General features: G+C 42.7%; 1 protein-coding gene across 3 annotated transcripts in view; it reads right to left on the minus strand.

Moving 5' to 3' along the window:
• Positions 1-331: 331 nt before the first annotated feature.
• LOC120093070 (PHD finger protein 11-like) overlaps positions 332-18815 on the minus strand; it is a 28290-nt gene continuing 9806 nt past the window's right edge. Inside the window, exons 3-10 of one of the 3 annotated variants that reach the window (XM_039093891.2) lie at positions 11686-11793; positions 8404-8537; positions 6562-6611; positions 5657-5721; positions 4844-4907; positions 4042-4110; positions 2757-2828; positions 332-978 (exon numbers count right to left, since the gene is read on the minus strand). In XM_039093891.2, coding sequence (XP_038949819.1) covers positions 764-978; positions 2757-2828; positions 4042-4110; positions 4844-4907; positions 5657-5721; positions 6562-6611; positions 8404-8537; positions 11686-11793 — 777 coding nt within the window. In that variant the 3' untranslated portion in view covers positions 332-763. Of the gene's footprint in view, positions 979-2756; positions 2829-4041; positions 4326-4843; positions 4908-5656; positions 5722-6561; positions 6612-8403; positions 8538-11685; positions 11794-18815 lie in introns of all 3 variants that reach the window. The other 2 variants (NM_001419888.1, XM_039093892.2) reach the window with 2 other exon arrangements.

Genomic DNA, 18815 nt, shown 5'->3' on the forward strand with positions numbered 1-18815 from the left:
TCATGGGAGGAAATGAGAAATGTGAATGTGAGAGGAGTCAAGGGCCAGGGGCAGTGTCGCACGCAGATCTGATGCATATTGTCAGGTGGGAAAGCCTTCGTTCTCCACATTCCCTATTCCCCTGGTGCTCTTATTCAAAGAGCCCAGTTGAAATGCCAGACTCGGTCTTGAAGATGAAGTTTGCGCTTATAATGACTGTGCCCAAAAAGACACTTCTAAAAAGACTGATGGAGACCCACAGAATTGGTAAGAACAGAATAGTGCACTGTGTCTTGTTACAGCTGAGGGCTGATGGGAACTGTATTAAAGAAACTGTTGATTCTTCACAGTGTTTTGTCAAGCATTTATTAAGTGTGCTCAATGTTGGGAAGGTGGTAGTGAGCAGAAACCCAGGGTACCAGCGAGCTATGCACAGGAGTGAGGCTCTGCTCCATTCTGATGAAGTCACTAATACTGAGAGGAGACCATGATGACACGACCTACTGCAGGAGTAGCAGAAGCAAGAAGAAAGCTCTAAGATTCCACAAAAGGATGAGCAAAGGCTGTGGTGTGGCTGCCCCTGACTAGGGTGGGTAGGGTAGGTAGGAGGACTTCCTGCTCCTTAGAGGACATGGGGGCCTGATCCAGTTGACCTGAGGAACAGCTGTTACTGTCAGGAGAAGGCAGGACAAGTGAGATGACAAGAGAGGAGCCAAGAAACAACCTGTCAGGTATGGAGCCTGGCTGAGCAGTAGCAGGTCAGAGCTGGAGGGGACTGGATCTGTCACAGGCTGTCTCCTGAGCCTGCTTGCACTTCAGGAGACTCCTGGATCTGGTGGTCCTCAGGAGGTAGAAAGGACCCTGAGGTAGAGCCTGAGGGGTCCAGGTCCCCACATTCTTGAAATGAGCACAGGTTTTCTTGTAAGTCTGCGAGTGCCTCAAGCTTCTGCTTCATCTGGTTCAGCCTTTCTTCATATTCACAAGTTTTACTCTTGATTACTTTAAAAGAAGGAAGATGGCTTCAGTGTGTGCAGGAACATGATTAGGAATAGGTTACTGTCTCTAGTCCGGTTCAGTTCAGATAGCCACATTACAGCCACTGGACCTCAAATGAGGAGACAGAGTGGTCTGAGGAGACAGTCTATCCGCACCTTTGCTGCCCTTCCTGACTCAGTGTGGACGCCAGCACGTGTCTTGTGAATTTGATTCCTTCCTGGTAGAACAAGCTTACACAGTATTCCTTCATTCAGACTCTGGAGCATGTGGCTGGCCTTCCAGTGACAACCCTTTCATGAGCACACCTCTGGCTCTAAGGACAGTGGAACATCTGCACTTTGGTTATGGTTTAGGAACAGAAAATGTTTACTGTAGAAACCAACCAAGGTGATTGTAGTTGGGTTTAGAATCTTCACATTGAGCCTTAAAATTCTTAGTTGTCAGAATGACTGCATACCTGTACTCACCTTAAAATACTGGGCTGAGTCTTCCAGATCAGAAAGTCACTCTATCAGTTAGTGTCTTGACATGACCCTATTACATGCAGTGAGACATTTTCCAGACACATGGAGGTCCAGAGGAAATACAGGTTTTTAAAAGCTGGGTATTTTTAAGTTAGTCTTAAAAACAGAAGTCTGAAATGACTTAAAATAATGGTTCTGCTGACCACAACCGATTATTACAGAGTTCAATTAGGAACAAGTAGCAGATTGTCACACTAAAAGAGGCTGTGCACATTGAGCTGACACAAAATGCCTTCTCAACAGGGAAACCTGCTGTTTAATTGCTTTACTGACAGGCACATACTAGAAAAGATCACCGTCAGGCAGTGTGGTGTTATGCAATGAGAGTAGAGAAGGTACTCACACCAGTCCTGTGACAATCGGACTATCGCCCATAGCCAGAGGTGCAGCACACAGAAGTGTTTGCTGCTGAGAGGGGATCGCAAATGCAGGCTCCTTATGTTTGTTTCTGACAAGGTTTCACTGTGTCCCCTAGGCTGGCAATCCTCCTGCCTCACCCTTTCGACTGCTAGGATTACAGTTGTGCATCACAAAACACAGCTAAAACACATCACTCTTATGGAAGACTAGGTCTCCCTGTTCCTGCCTGCACACTACAATTTAAAAGCAAAAGCAAAACTGACAAAGGAAAAACCCAAAATCAAGGTATCTTGGATAGCCTTACTTTTTTTCTTTTCCCGATTAATTTTAGAATGGTAGTACTCAGTAGTTCCAGAGATAAGCTTTGATGACAAATCTTAGGAAAAGAACCAGAGAGAAGGACAGGGGCTGTGGGACAGACCACTAATGATACCTTCTTGCTGCCTTGGGGCAGAGAGGCTGCAGGGAGCCTCCTGACCTCCAGCCTGGGCCTGTCTATGCAATGGTCAGAATATTCTAGATTAGGGCCAAAGCCAGTCACTTCTCTGTATCCACAGTGTTTTTATGTCTCCCTGGAAAACACAGCACTGTATTCCAGCCCGTACAAACAACTGTTGTTTCTAAACAGTGGTCTATCATTCTCTGTTGGTCTGTCTAGCTGTCCTTCTGTCTTTCCATCTGCCTTACTGTCCATGTTTCTATTTCTCTATTGTCTATATCTTTTTCTATGTGTACTATTATGGAGGGTTTCTGCAGGATTTTTTTCTCTCCCTGTCATGCTGCTTTTATGGGATCTTTTTATTTGATAAAAAGTGTTCACTAATTTGTCACCCATCATTGGGATCTGAATCATAAATGTCTCTAAAACACATGTTCCTTATTTTATGAATCACCTACCTTCTTGGAATTTTCTTAGTATGTCTCCAAATAGTCCACAGTCAAACAGTAAGATCTCGATCCCTTCATAGTCTAGGGGACATGCAATTTTCTGTGTTAATTTTAATGTGAATAAGTCACACAGGGAGAAAGAGAAAATAACCCCAACAGGAAGAGAGAGGATCAGAGAAGGGCAGCTCAGTGCAGGCCCAGCAGGGAAGTGGGAGAAGTCTCAGCTCACTGTCTCTGTGCAGCCAGGACTTCTGGGGAGCGGACACCTGTGCTCCAGGGAGCCCCAGGTGATTAGGAGGCACCCCAAACTTTGAGAGGTCTTAGTCTTGAGAAAATAAGTAAATAAAAATAACAAAACAAAAGTCCTCCTTGAAATTTTACTGCTAACATATCCTTTGGTTTTGTCATTATTTGCATGTGTGTTCTGTGACACGGGCACAAATAATACTTCAAAACAGGTTTATCTGTGTGTGTGTGTGTGTGTGTGTGTGTGTGTGTGTGTCCTAGAGTTCATACAAGTGTCAGATTCCCAGGAAGTTGAGGTCCAGGCAGTTGTGTGCTGCCAGATACGGCTGAAAGGACTGAACTCAGGACCTCTTCAACAATCTGTGTTATTCAGCAGCAAGGTATCTACTTCACCCCTGTTATAGTTTTCTTAAGGCCCTTGATTTATTAAGAAATAGAACTTGAGGTGCATCAAAATTATAACCTCGATGCTGATTCACAGCACCCACGTTGTGTGGTTTACAACTGTCTATAATTCTGGCTCCAAGGGATCACACAGTTGTATTCTCTGAGGGCATTTAGACTCACATGTCCACCTCCTACACACACACACACACACACACACACACACACACATACACACACATACACACACACATACATACACACACACATATACACACACACACAGACACACAAGCACACACACTAAATATACTAAATATATATCTTCAAACAGTGACTGCAGCTGGTATAATACACCAGCCGAATTAACAGAACACAGTTTCGATGATTTCTCCTCACAGGTGAGTACACCTCTGAGAAAGAGATCTCCTGGTCTCAGAGCATTTTTGGCACTAAATATAGAATCTGTGACTTTCAATATCTTCTTGATTTGCTAACATAAATTCTTTAGATTACTTCTTAGTTTGTGTATGAGTGTTTTGCCCATGTGTACATAAGAGTACCATGTTCATCCCTGGTAACTGGACAGGACAGAAGACAGTGTTGGATTCCCCTCAAACTGGAGATATGGTTGTGAGCCACCATGCAGATGCTGGGGACTGACCTTGAGTCTTCTGCAAGTGAAGTGGTGTTCTTGACCACTGAGCCATCTCTCCAGCCCATGATGTGTGTTCTTAAAGAATGGGTTAAAGAAGGGAGGGAAAGCATGAGAAGGTGTGTTTTCTAGAATGTGTTTACATTTAGCCCACTCAGCACCTGACTCTGAAGCAGTCTCATCCATGAATCTTCCATGAATTGAATCCATTTTTTCTAGTATCTGTTCAAATAATTCAGTAAGAAGTCCTGCTTCCAGGCATTTCTTAAGAAAAGGAGCTTTGACAGCTGCTTCTACAAACAAAGGATGCATTGTTAGGAGGAAATGGACAGCGATTCACATCATGTGGTCACTTTGTACTTTACCAGTTGCTGGGTGAGCATACGTGTCTCATTGTTCTGTAGTTCAAAGAGTAAATGGTCCAAAATGAAATTTCTCTGCTTATAACTGTATAATTTAATATAGTTTTGTAAGATGCTTGAGATGACAGTCCCTCATATTTGTCACAGATTTGGCATAATAAGGACATAGCCACCTGTCCCTGTGTGGGGTAGCATACCACAAAACTGTGGCCTCAGACAAACATCCCAGCCTTTTTAAGTGTATCTTCTCAGAATGAGAAGAAAGGGGCCATTCCAGCTCCAAGAACGTTGACACAGCAGTGTTGTAATGGACTGCATAGCTATAGTAAGGATTGGTGTCCTTATTACATACATATCAGATGCCCACAAGAATAAAGATCGAAGCATGACAACATTTCTATAAATATTTGGAGGTCACCACGTTTGTACAGCCATCACTGAGGACAAACCTTTGTGGCCGTGAGGCTCTTCCTTCATGAGTCTTTTAAAGCTACTGAATTTCATCTTTTTTGGCTGGAAAAGAAAACCAAGAGTATATTGACTTTTCATATTGGCCTGGAATAGCACACAAATCAAATGTTCTGCTACATAATCAAGTCTATGAATCAAATCTAACAACACAAACAATGTATTAGACAAACTTTCTCTTTCAGCTTGGTCTTGATGAACTCCTGGATCCAAGTGGCACTGTTAAATAGCTAGGGCCTACAGGGTGTGCTGTTTGTGCTCTGAATAAGAAGGAGTGATTGTTGTCTGATATTAATTCAATGTATAGAAACTGATATAAAAACTGTTTCAAAACTCTCCAACTTCTTTTACATTTTATATCTCCTAATCCAGAAAATTTTAAGTTAGAAATTTGGTTAGGTGTGGACCATGTAGCTGGGAAACTCTTGGTTATGAGTGAATGCTTGTCTGTACTCTCAGCCTGTTTAGGACTAAGTGCTGTGAAAGGACACAGGTTTGCACTAACATGCTTCAAGGAATGATTGACAGAAGCTAAGGAATGACGTCATCCCCTCTGCCTCTAGTCTCCTACTATTCTTAGTATGCTTTCTCCAGGTCAGGATGATCTGTTCTTCCTGAGTGCAGGATTCTCTCCAAGATGCCACCCTAAGAGCAGCTTCCGCTCCACTGAGAACACACAGGAAGAATGGCGTGCAAATGCCAACTCCTCCAGTGACTTGAAAACTGTGAGTCTCTGGCATTTAGAAATCTAAGTAAGGACATTATGTGAAGAAATTAGGTCTAAGTCAAATTACCTCTGTGGGAGGGCCCGATGAGAGACTTTTCTTCTTTCCTGTCTTCTTCACGCTTGGACTATCAGCTAAAAGAGAAACCATTCAAGATTTGGACTATGCAAAGCAAGACTGCCGAGTGGGTGTGGTGCACACTTTAATCTCAGCACTGAGGAGGCATAGGCAGGTGGACCTACAGGGTGAAGGCTAGCCAGATCCCCAGAGTGAGATCCAGGACAGCAAGGGCTGTCTCGAAAGTTTGTGTGTGTGTGTGTGTGTGTGTGTGTGTGTGTGTGTGTGTGTGTTACTGTATGCATTGTTAAAACAAATCCTTTAACTGGATAAACTTGTACAAAAACATGTGCAGATATGGAATTTAAAAATGGCAGATGGTGTTTCATTGAACAGAATAAACAGAATCCTCAACTCTGGCTATAGATAATGATGAAAAGGTACAATATTATCAAAGTTCTCCTATCTGGATCATATGTGCTCAAGCTAATGCTTGCAAAGATGTGGGCAGTCCTGTTGTCTTCATCTAGAGTAGGCTTCTTAGTAAATAATTATCCATATACCTCAGTCTGTCCTGGAATTGTGTGAGAGACACACACAGAAAGAGACAAACGCACACTTATTACTATCCCCATTCCCTGTCTATATACACTAATGTAAAGGGACCCTTTTAGTACTTTCCAATGAGTTATAAACCAACGACAATGACTAGAGGTGGCTCAGTGCTTGTGAGCCCTCACTGCCCTTCCACAGGAACCAGGTCCCCTTCCCAGCACCCACATGGTGACTCACAACCATCTGTAACCGAAGGCATCCACACAAAGGGGCTCATAAAATATTACAAATGAGAAGAGATTAGATTATCTCAGATTTCAGTTAAGTAGTGAGCTTTCTTCAAACTCACTTCAGAAACTTACCACGTTCAGTGGTCTCTTCTTGCTGTGGAGGATGTTCTGGGCAAAATATTCTGAAAATACAGATTTTTAAAGAATCACCGAATCTTTTAATTTGTAGAGATCCACAAATGGATCCTCTAACAGTTTTTCCTCTGCATCCCCAGTGCTAGGAGAAAAGCTACATGACACTACACTGGCTGAAGTATTCATTTTTAAAAATAAATGTTTCTAAGTCTGCATCAAATTGTGAGTCCACACCCTATGTGTGTGAGGGTGGCCACTGATTTTGTGCCCTTTGAGCAGTAGAAAGAGGACTCTGGTCTCTGAAGGTGTGAATGCTGGGTGAGCATTTTGAGCCGTATTAGTTCCTATGCTGTGATGAGGGGCATCTGAAGACCTAGGGTCTAGGATTTTAAATTTCAGTCCGACGACCCACAATTCTGCTGATCTTCACAGATCACAGAGACACTTGTGCAGTACTGTGGAGAACGACTTTTCAAGGTCAGAACTTGGATTTGGCCAGTGTCTTCAGAGGGAAGGCAGCATAGCAGGCTGGAGGACTGCAGTGAGGAGCTGTAAGGGACTTCTCTGCCCAGGCTTGCCTTTGTCTCAGCCCTTAGCAGACCTAGGGTCCTCCTGTTACCCAGTGCCCTCCATGCAGCCTTCCCAGCAGCACCCAGCTTAGTCACCTCCTCTAGATCTGCATCCTCTGAGCACCTTTCATTTGGTCTCAATTGCATTCCCAGAGGGACTTGGATTTGGGTCCTATCTCTCCTGAACATTGATTTTAGGTTTATATACCATGCTTGCCTAGGAGTTTTTGTAACATAAAGAAGTATGGAAAATATTAGCATAGACTCTCACCTGTGTCTTCCCTGTCCCCAGTGTCAATAATTTTGAGTCTAGGCAAAGCCCCTTTCTACTTCGGAATCTCCCATGAGCCCATGTTCATTGTGTCCTCTCTGCACTAATGTGCCAACCTGATGATGTCTTGTCTGGTTCATTCTCTCTGAGTATCCCTCAGCACCTTGTGAGGTGTCTCAGTTATTCTATGACCCTCAATGTTGAAATTAAATATCTAAGAACATAGAAGCCCACTTGTTCCTTACTGAAATAATTAAAACTTTTTTTTGAATAGAGTAAGTACTTCCAGTGTGGTCAATAAACAGTTTTTTAAAGTTATCTCTGTGATTTCAAGGCCAGCCTGGTCTACTTGGTAAGATTCTGTCTGAAAAACAGAAACTATTTACAGTAGGTATTTAGTCACTTTCATTTGATTGTGTGTTTATTAATGACTTTCACAGTAAAGTGAGTTCCTTCTGAACATCAACAATGAATGTGAAGTTCTTCTATCTGTTTATCAATAATACATACATAAAAATACTGTTTACCACTGAATGCGCTTTTACAAACAGTAACAAGCTAAGGGCTGGCAAGTGGACTCTGAAGATAAAGGTGTTTGCTGTCAGCTCTGACAGCCTCAGTTCCATGCCTGGGTCCAAGGTGGGAGGACAGACACATGACATGTGGATGTGTGAGTGAAGGAAGGTGTTTTTCTGTTGCAGAGAAAAACAGGCCTGAACTGGCTCCTGTGTCTTGTAGGACATGCATGCTACCATTATGAATAAAGCTCTCCCAGGAAGAAGAGAGTACAGAGAAGTTTTGGAAAGTCATAAAACCTTTGAATACTTCTTTTTCCCATCATGTGTAGAAATGAGAAGCTGAGTTCCTCATGGTGTCCCATAATCCTGTTCTCATGTGAAACTCATTTGCATAAATTAAGCCTGAGAAATATGTCACAGCCTAGCCATTCCTTACCCATCCCCACCTCTCCACCATGGAGTTTTAAAGCTATTTGATTACTTGTAAGTTCCAAGATCCTCATCAACTTGAGGAATTGCGTGGTCTTTTTTGGCACAGACATAGTGGTAACTCTTCCTACAGGATGACAAATCACATCCCACGGTGGCACCTCCTTTGTTACACAGTGAGCATTTCTATAGAAGAACAGATCATAATGAGTTAGTATTGTTTCTTTGCTAAAAAAGTAAGGATGTTCTTAAATATTATTTAAGCCAACAGACATGTGTTTTGTCCTGGATATCACTGACATATCCCAGTCTTCACGGGCACACAAAAGATTTGGTAACCCATGAGGAAGTTTCCACGAAACTGTAGCCGACTGGAAGAGAAGGCTGGTATAGACATTTGTATCAAGTTTTACACAAATACAAAGCATGTAGGTGCTTACCAGAAACACAATTAAAAAAGAAAAACATCCCTCTTATAATGAAGTTTTCCTGGGGGAAGTTAGTGGAGGGTGACATCCAAAGGGGGGTGTCCCCTTTCCAAAAGAGAAAAGGAAGGTAGAATTGGGGGAGGACTTTTGTGAGTGAGTACTGGGGGGAGAGGGAGGGCTGGTATTGGGTTGGAAAGTGAATAAATACGAGCTTTTTAGAAGATCTTTTAAAAGCAAAGCTAGCCAGCTTCTTTATCGATAGGCAGGGAATTGGTTGGGGGACATTGATCCTGATATCAGAGCAGTTCCTATTGTGTCACTAAACATTGTGATTTCAGCTGGCACTCTCCATGGCTTCCTCTTAGACAGACCTTTCTCCCTGGGATGGTGGTACCCTCTCTACGGAGTTGCTACTGAAGGAAAAGTGAAATAAAGGGGTCCTGTTGTGAATGTGCAGAGAGTGAACAACACTAAAAGCAACACATTATCTCTGAACAACACATTATCTCTTTTGATCAGGTTTTTATTTCCATTCTATCTGATGTTACATGGATGGCGGAGAGAGACCTTAGGCGCTGTGTGCCTGCACAAGCTTTTGTGCACTACCAGAGCCTTATCCTGTGATGACAGGCAGGCCAGTCGTGACCCAGGCTAGTTGGCTCTATCCTTTGACTAAAGGAGGTCTAAGCAGAAATGGGACAGCACTTTTGGGATCCCAGGTAAGGATCCGAACATAATACGTAAGGAAAGACACAAAGAAAAGTCAAACGTAGATGAATAATAAGATTAACATAGAGGTAGAGTTCTAGATCAAAGCTCCTGGTTTAGAGCACTTATTTAATTGTGGAGGAGCGACATAGCTGCATGAACACAGAAACACATGAGACTGCTACCTCACAATACACTTGCTGACAGTTCTGCCATGAGGATAAGTCCTGTCAGAGGATAGAATATCAGGTGACAAAATGCCTCCAGAAGGCCGGACTGTAGGCACACCTCTAGAGCATTACTTAATTAGCGATGGATAGGGGAGGGTCCAGAACACTGTGGATGGAGCCCTCTGGGCTAGCATCCCTCGGTCCTGTAAGAGAGAAGACTGACAAAGCCATGGGTAGCAAGCCATTAAGCAGGACTCATCCTTGGCCTCTGCCTCAGCTCCCGCCTCCAGGTTCCTGACCTTTTTGAGTTGCTGCCCGACTTCATTCACGATGGACTATGAGGTGAATATAATAGCCACATAAACCATTTCGTCCCCAACTTGCTTGGGTCCTTGGGCTTCACCACAGCAATGACAACCCCAACCTAGACATTTCCCCTGGGAATTCCTTACCTTTGTTCCCATGCTATGAAAGAGTTCAAAGGCCCTACTTTCTGAGGAGCCTTTGTGTGAGGATGATACTGATCCCCCCAAAGCATGTACATGGCTGTTCTGTTACTGCCTCGCTACTGGCCTCTCTCCTCCATGAGGTAGGCACCCAGCAATTGTGCAGAAACCAAGGTTCTAGAAACACTTGTCACTGAGAGAATAGCTCATGCCACATGTTTGTTTCGCATCCCTTTCTGTTGCCTGCACTTCCAATGCATCACAGTTTCCCAATAGGAAAGTCCATGAAAACTCTCACGGATCACAACCGCTTTCTCCATATTCTGTTTACCCAGCTGCCCTCATTCTGGTCTGGGCTGTTTCCATGTAGACAAACTCTACAACAGTAGTTCTCATGTTGTGGGTCACGACCATAGGAATACATATTTTCTATGGGCTTAGGAACCAGGAATCAGATCAGTGGGTAAATTGCATTTATAAAGGGCCAAAGAAAATAAGTGAATGGTTGGTGGTTCCTAAGACCACTTGAAATATGTATTTTCTGTTGGAACAGACCCACAGCTTGAGAGAGACCCACCACTCTAGAATCCAATGGTAGATTTCCTTAACACTTGTCATGAACCAAAACCAATCAGCACAGAATAATGAAGCTTACATTTCAGTTGATGACCTGCCATTTTCTAATTAGAAGACAGTTTACATAGCTCCTGCTGATATAGATAATGAGGCTTTGCAACCTAACATACGTGTGTGTCTCCAGTCATCGATACCTTACTGTGGGTGTGGTCAGCCATGATATACTCAGACTTGACATCCTGTTTACTCATCTGCAAATGGCCTGTTATAAATGTAGCCAGGAGACACAGTTGACCTTGGAGGAGAGCCTCTGAGCCCTCCTCTTTCCTGGAAAGGCCCATATGCCCTCAGCTCCCAGGCAGATGCTGTCAGTGATAACCACCCAAACTGGTGCAGAAAGACATCAGTCACCTGTGACCTTCAGAGGACATTGTCCTCCATGTCAAGGATGAAGCCTTTTGCTCTGCATGCTGCCTGCAGCTCTGTGGCAGGACAGCAGAGGAAGAACTGAGATGGCGCTGTTGAGCTGTGAAATTGGAACTTGCTCTGCTGAAGTGACAGGAAGGACTTGTTCCAGCCTGTCTGACCAGTGTTTTCTCTCAGACAGAAGGGGCTCAAGCCTGCTCTCCTGATGTAAGCAGAGAGCGTCAGCTGAGGCAGGGTCTCACAGTCCACCTTCCAGCTCTCCTCTTGTTTCTCGAAACTTACTTTACCACAGACTCTGTTTTTAGGTGGAAGGTTTATTTTATTTTTACTTCTGTGTCTGAGAGAACAAGTCTGTAAGTACATGTCTCTGTGGAGGCCAGCAGTGGGCGTCTGATACCCTGGAACTGGAGTTACAAGCAGTTCTGAGTTGCCATTTGGTGATGGGGACCAAACTCAGGACTTCTGGATGGGTAGCAAGCATTCTGAACTGCTGCACCATGTCTCCACACCCATGAAGACTGTCCTTTGAACGTAGTACAAAAGACTCATGATTTATGGATAAGGAGACATGTCAACTTACCAATCTTCTCCCTCTCCAGATCTCTTTCTTCACTGATTTGACAGCAAAGCTTCTGGCTGGATTACGTGGATCATGAGGACCACACTCCACCAGTCCTGATGAATACAGCTGCACAGTGAGAGAAACCCAGAGTTGGTGTGAAGCATTCCTGATGGACACAAGTCAGGGATGGTTCTGAAAAGGGCTGAAGAGGATGCAGAGTGGACCAGGACTCAGAGCACTGGCCACTGTGCACTAGATGACCGGATGTGAGCCATGGAACTCCTGTGAGAACCCTCAGTCTGCAGACACAGTTGTCCTTGGTAACTGATCTCTATTCAGGCAGACACCCCTGTTCCTGCCTAAGAATGCAGAGCAGGCAATGACTGAAACCATGGAGTCAGAGAAACCAAAGCAAGATACAGAGGCCATTCCTGGTGGCTTCCCAGGCCTTCTTAGAATTCAGTGACCATGGTTGCCTCCACAACCATATCACAGACCTTCACTCTGTTGTCCCTGTTGAGATAGGGTCTCACTGTGGCCTCTGTGGACTGAAACTCAGAGTAGAGTCCACCTGTCTCTGGTCCTGAGTGCTAGGACTAAAGCCATACACGGCTACACCTGGATCTCACGATGTTTTTAAAGATAGGGTCTTTCTACCCACCCCGCTTTACATGGAAGTTGGCTCTTCTCAGCTTCTTTGCAGTGGAAATGAGGTATGGGCGACCACAGCTACCCCCAAACTTCCTTGTGTGTTATAGCAGCCACAATCTCTTTTCTCTTCAGCATTTTAGAGGACGTTGAGATAGCTCTGTGCTTCCTCACATGTACTATTCTTCCAGTTTTTCACAGGGTCTGCATCCAGCTCCCAGCTCGAGGCTGCCAGCTCACAATTGTCTGAACTCCAGCTCCACAGGGTCAACACATGGGTACACCCATACATTAAAATCTTTCTAAGATTTTCCTAAGTGTGTGTGTAGGCGTGTGTGTGTGTGTGTGTGTGTGTGTGTGTGTGTGTGTGTGTGTGTGTGTGTGCATTCATGAGTATGCGTGTTTGTGTCTGTGTTGTGTGTCTGCATGCAGAGAGGACAGCGACTTCCTTTGGCTTTTGCTCTCTACCACTCTTTGGTTTGTTTCTAAGACTGCTTTTTTTTTTTAATAAAAAAATGAGTGTTTTTCCTGAATGTATCTATCTATGTTTATCATATGCATGTTAATTTTCGCACAGGTTAGAAAAAGGTATTAGATCCCAGGAAGTGGACTTACAAATACTTGTGAGCCAACGCCTGTGTGCTGGGAACTGGACCTGGGTCCTCTACTAGAGCAACTTAACCACACAGCCATCTCTCCAGCCCCATTCTATCTTGTTTTTTGAGATAGCCACTCCCTGACCTTGGAGAGCTCACAAGTTCAGCTCACCTGGTTGGACAGCAGGGTCCTCCTGTCTTTTTTTTTTTTTTTTTTAATTAACTTGAGTATTTCTTATATACATTTCGAGTGTTATTCCCTTTCCCGGTATCCGGGCAAACAAAGCCCTCCCCCCTCCCCTTCCTTATGGGTGTTCCCCTCCCAACCCTCCCCCCATTGCCGCCCTCCCCCCACCAGTCTAGTTCACTGGGGGTTCAGTCTTAGCAGGACCCAGGGCTTCCCCTTCCACTGGTGCTCTTACTAGGATATTCATTGCTACCTATGAGGTCAGAGTCCAGGGTCAGTCCATGTATAATCTTTAGGTAGTGGCTTAGTCCCTGGAAGCTCTGGTTGCTTGGCATTGTTGTACATATGGGGTCTCGAGCCCCTTCAAGCTCTTCCAGTTCTTTCTCTGATTCCTTCAACGGGGGTCCTATTCTCAGTTCAGTGGTTTGCTGTTGGCATTCGCCTCTGTATTTGCTATATTCTGGCTGTGTCTCTCAGGAGCGATCTACATCCGGCTCCTGTCGGTCTGCACTTCTTTGCTTCATCCATCTTGTCTAATTAGGTGGCTGTATATGTATGGGCCACATGTGGGGCAGACTCTGAATGGGTGTTCCTTCAGTCTCTGTTTTAATCTTTGCCTCTCTCTTCCCTGCCAAGGGTATTCTTGTTCCCCTTTTAAAGAAGGAGTGAAGCATTCACATTTTGATCATCCGTCTTGAGTTTCATTTGTTCTAGTCATCTAGGGTAATTCAAGCATTTGGGCTAATAGCCACTTATCAATGAGTGCATACCATGTATGTCTTTCTGTGATTGGGTTAGCTCACTCAGGATGATGTTTTCCAGTTCCAAACATTTGCCTACGAATTTCATAAAGTCGTTGTTTTTGATAGCTGAGTAATATTCCATTGTGTAGATGTACCACATTTTCTGTATCCATTCCTCTGTTGAAGGGGATCTGGGTTCTTTCCAGCTTCTGGCTATTATAAATAAGGCTGCAATGAACATAGTGGAGCACGTGTCTTTGTTATTTGTTGGGGCATCTTTTGGGTATATGCCCAAGAGAGGTATAGCTGGATCCTCAGGCAGTTCAATGTCCAATTTTCTGAGGATCCTCCAGACTGATTTCCAGAATGGTTGTACCAGTTTGCAATCCCACCAACAATGGAGGAGTGTTCCTCTTCCTCCACATCCTCGCCAGCATCTGTTGTCCCCTGAGTTTTTGATCTTAGCCATTCTCACTGGTGTGAGGTGAAATCTCAGGGTTGTTTTGATTTGCATTTCCCTTATGACTAAAGATGTTGAACATTTCTTTAGGTGTTTCTCAGCCATTTGGCATTCCTCAGCTGTGAATTCTTTGTTAGCTCTGAACCCCATTTTTTAATAGGGTTATTTGTCTCCCTGCGGTCTAACTTCTTGAGTTCTTTGTATATTTTGGATATAAGGCCTCTATCTGTTGTAGGATTGGTAAAGATCTTTTCCCAATCTGTTGGTTGCTGTTTTGTCCTAACCACAGTGTCCTTTGCCTTACAGAAGCTTTGCAGTTTTATGAGATCCCATTTGTCGATTCTTGATCTTAGAGCATAAGCCATTGGTGTTTTGTTCAGGAAATTTTTTCCAGTGCCCATGTGTTCCAGATGCTTCCCTAGTTTTTCTTCTATTAGTTTGAGTGTGTCTGGTTTGATGTGGAGGTCCTTGATCCACTTGGACTTAACCTTTGTACAGGGTGATAAGAATGGATCGATCTGCATTCTTCTACATGTTGACCTCCAGTTGAACCCGCACCATTTGCTGAAAATGCTATCTTTTTTCCATTTGATGGTTTTGGCTCCTTTGTCAAAAATCAAGTGACCATAGGTGTGTGGGTTCATTTCTGGGTCCTCAATTCTATTCCATTGGTCTATCTGTCTGTCTCTGTACCAATACCATGCAGTTTTTATCACTATTGCTCTGTAATACTGCTTGAGTTCAGGGATAGTGATTCCCCCTGAAGTCCTTTTATTGTTGAGGATAGCTTTAGCTATCCTGGGTTTTTTGTTATTCCAGATGAATTTGCAAATTGTTCTGTCTAAATCTTTGAAGAATTGGATTGGTATTTTGATGGGGATTGCATTGAATCTGTAGATTGCTTTTGGTAAAATGGCCATTTTTACTATATTAATCCTGCCAATCCATGAGCATGGGAGATCTTTCCATCTTCTGAGGTCTTCTTCAATTTCCTTCTTCAGTGTCTTGAAGTTCTTATTGTACAGATCTTTTACTTGCTTGGTTAAAGTCACACCGAGGTACTTTATATTATTTGGGTCTATTATGAAGGGTTCGTTTCCCTAATTTCTTTCTCGGCTTGTTTCTCTTTTGTATAGAGGAAGGCAACTGATTTATTTGAGTTAATTTTATACCCAGCCACTTTGCTAAAGTTGTTTATCAGCTTTAGTAGTTCTCTGGTGGAACTTTTGGGATCCCTTAAATATACTATCATATCATCTGCAAATAGTGATATTTTGACTTCTTCTTTTCCGATCTGTATCCCCTTGACCTCCTTTTGTTGTCTGATTGCTCTGGATAGAACTTCAAGAACTATATTGAATAAGTAGGGAGAGAGTGGGCAGCCTTGTCTAGTCCCTGATTTTAGTGGGATTGCTTCAAGTTTCTCTCCATTTAGTTTAATGTTAGCAACTGGTTTGCTGTATATGGCTTTTACTATGTTCAGGTATGGGCCTTGAATTCCTATTCTTTCCAGGACTTTTATCATGAAGGGGTGTTGAATTTTGTCAAATGCTTTCTCAGCATCTAATGAAATGATCATGTGGTTTTGTTCTTTCAGTTTGTTTATATAATGGATCACGTTGATGGTTTTCCATATAATAAACCATCCCTGCATGCATGGGATGAAGCCTACTTGTTCATGGTGGATGATTGTTCTGATGTGCTCTTGGATTCGGTTTGCCAGAATTTTATTGATTATTTTTGCGTCGATATTCATAAGGGAAATTGGTCTGAAGTTCTCTTTCTTTGTTGTGTCTTTGTGTGGTTTAGGTATAAGAGTAATTGTGGCTTCGTAGGAGGTATTCGGTAGTGATCCATCTGTTTCAATTTTGTGGAATAGTTTGAATAATATTGGTATGAGGTCTTCTATGAAGGTTTGATAGAATTCTGCACTAAACCCGTCTGGACCTGGGCTCTTTTTGGTTGGGAGACCTTTAATGACTGCTTCTATTTCCTTAGGAGTTATGGGGTTGTTTAACTGGTTTATCTGTTCCTGATTTAACTTCGGTACCTGGTATCTGTCTAGGAAATTGTCCATTTCCTGAAGATTTTCAAGTTTTGTTGAATATAGGTTTTTATATTAAGATCTGATGATTTTTTAAATTTCCTCTGAATCTCTAGTTATGTCTCCCTTGATTTTCTGATTTTGTTAATTTGGACGCACTCTATGTGTCCTCTCGTTAGTCTGGCTAAGGGTTTATCTATCTTGTTGATTTTCTCAAAGAACCAACTTTTGGTTCTGTTGATTCTTTCTATGGTCCTTTTTGTTTCTACTTGGTTGATTTCAGCTCTGAGTTTGATTATTTCCTGCCTTCTACTCCTCCTGGGTGTATTTGCTTCTTTTTGTTCTAGAGCTTTTAGGTGTGCTGTCAAGCTGCTGACATATGCTCTCTCCTGTTTCTTTCTGCAGGCACTCAGCGCTATGAGTTTTCCTCTTAGCACAGCTTTCATTGTGTCCCATAAGTTTGGGTATGTTGTACCTTCATTTTCATTAAATTCTAAAAAGTCTTTAATTTCTTTCTTTATTTCTTCCTTGACCAGGTGATCATTGAGTAGAGCATTGTTCAATTTCCACATATATGGGCATTCTTCCCTTATTGTTACTGAAGACCAGTTTTAGGCCGTGGTGGTCCGATAGCACGCATGGGATTATTTCTATCTTTCTGTACCTGTTGAGGCCCGTTTTTTGACCAACTATATGGTCAATTTTGGAGAAAGTACCATGAGGAGCTGAGAAGAAGGTATATCCTTTTGCTTTAGGATAGAATGTTCTATAAATATCTGTTAAGTCCATTTGGCTCATGACTTCTCTTAGTCTGTCTTCGTCTCTGTTTAATTTCTGTTTCCATGATCTGTCCATTGATGAGAGTGGGGTGTTGAAATCTCCTACTATTATTGTGTGAGGTGCAATGTGTGTTTTGAGCTTTAGTAAGGTTTCTTTTACGTATGTAGGTGCCCTTGTATTTGGGGCATAGATATTTAGGATTGAGAGTTCATCTTGGTGGATTTTTCCTTTGATGAATATGAAGTGTCCTTCCTTATCTTTTTTGATGACTTTTAATTGAAAATTGATTTTATTTGATATTAGAATGGCTACTCCAGCTTGCTTCTTCTGACCATTTGCTTGGAAAATTGTTTTCCAGCCTTTCACTCTGAGGTAGTGTCTGTCTTTGTCTCTGAGGTGTGTTTCCTGTAGGCAGCAGAATGCAGGGTCTTCGTTGCGTATCCAGTTTGTTAATCTATGTCTTTTTATTGGGGAGTTGAGGCCATTGATGTTGAGAGATATTAAGGAATAGTGATTATTGCTTCCCGTTATATTCATATTTGGATGTGAGGTTATGTTTGTGTGCTTTCATTCTCTTTGTTTTGTTGCCAAGACGATTAGTTTCTTGCTTCTTCTAGGGTATAGCTTGCCTCCTTATGTTGGGCTTTACCATTTATTATCCTTTGTAGTGCTGGATTTGTAGAAAGATATTGTGTAAATTTGGTTTTGTCATGGAATATCTTGGTTTCTCCATCTATGTTAATTGAGAATTTTGCAGGATACAGTAACCTGGGCTGGCATTTGTGTTCTCTTAAGGTCTGTATGACATCAGTCCAGGATCTTCTGGTCTTCATAGTTTCTGGCGAGAAGTCTGGTGTGATTCTGATAGGTCTGCCTTTATATGTTACTTGACCTTTTTCCCTTACTGCTTTTAATATTCTTTCTTTATTTTGTGCGTTTGGTGTTTTGACTATTATGTGACGGGAGGTGTTTCTTTTCTGGTCCAATCTATTTGGAGTTCTGTAGGCTTCTTTTATGCCTATGGGTATCTCTTTTTTTAGATTAGGGAAGTTTTCTTCTATGATTTTGTTGAAGATATTTACTGGTCCTTTGAGCTGGGAGTCTTCACTCTCTTCTATACCTATTATCCTTAGGTTTGATCTTCTCATTGTGTCCTGGATTTCCTGTATGTTTTGGACCAGTAGCTTTTTCCGCTTTACATTATCTTTGACAGTTGAGTCAATGATTTCTATGGAATCTTCTGCTCCTGAGATTCTCTCTTCCATCTCTTGTATTCTGTTGGTGAAGCTTGTATCTACAGCTCCTTGTCTCTTCTTTTGGTTTTCTATATCCAGGGTTGTTTCCATGTGTTCTTTCTTGATTGCTTCTATTTCCATTTTTAATTCCTTCAACTGTTTGATTGTGTTTTCCTGGAATTCTTTCAGGGAATTTTGCGATTCCTCTCTGTAGGCTTCTACTTGTTTATTAATGTTTTCCTGTGTTTCCCTATGGGAGTTCTTCACGTCTTTCTTGAAGTCCTCCAGCATCATGATCAGATATGATTTTGAAACTAGCTCTTGCTTTTCTGGTGTGTTTGGATATTCCGTGTTTGTTTTGGTGGGAGAATTGGGCTCCGATGATGCCACGTAGTCTTGGTTTCTGTTGCTTGGGTTCCTGCGCTTGCCTCTCGCCATCAGATTATCTCTAGTGT

This window comes from Rattus norvegicus, chromosome 15 (genome assembly GCF_036323735.1).
Source record: "Rattus norvegicus strain BN/NHsdMcwi chromosome 15, GRCr8, whole genome shotgun sequence".
Classification (NCBI taxonomy): domain Eukaryota; kingdom Metazoa; phylum Chordata; class Mammalia; order Rodentia; family Muridae; genus Rattus; species Rattus norvegicus.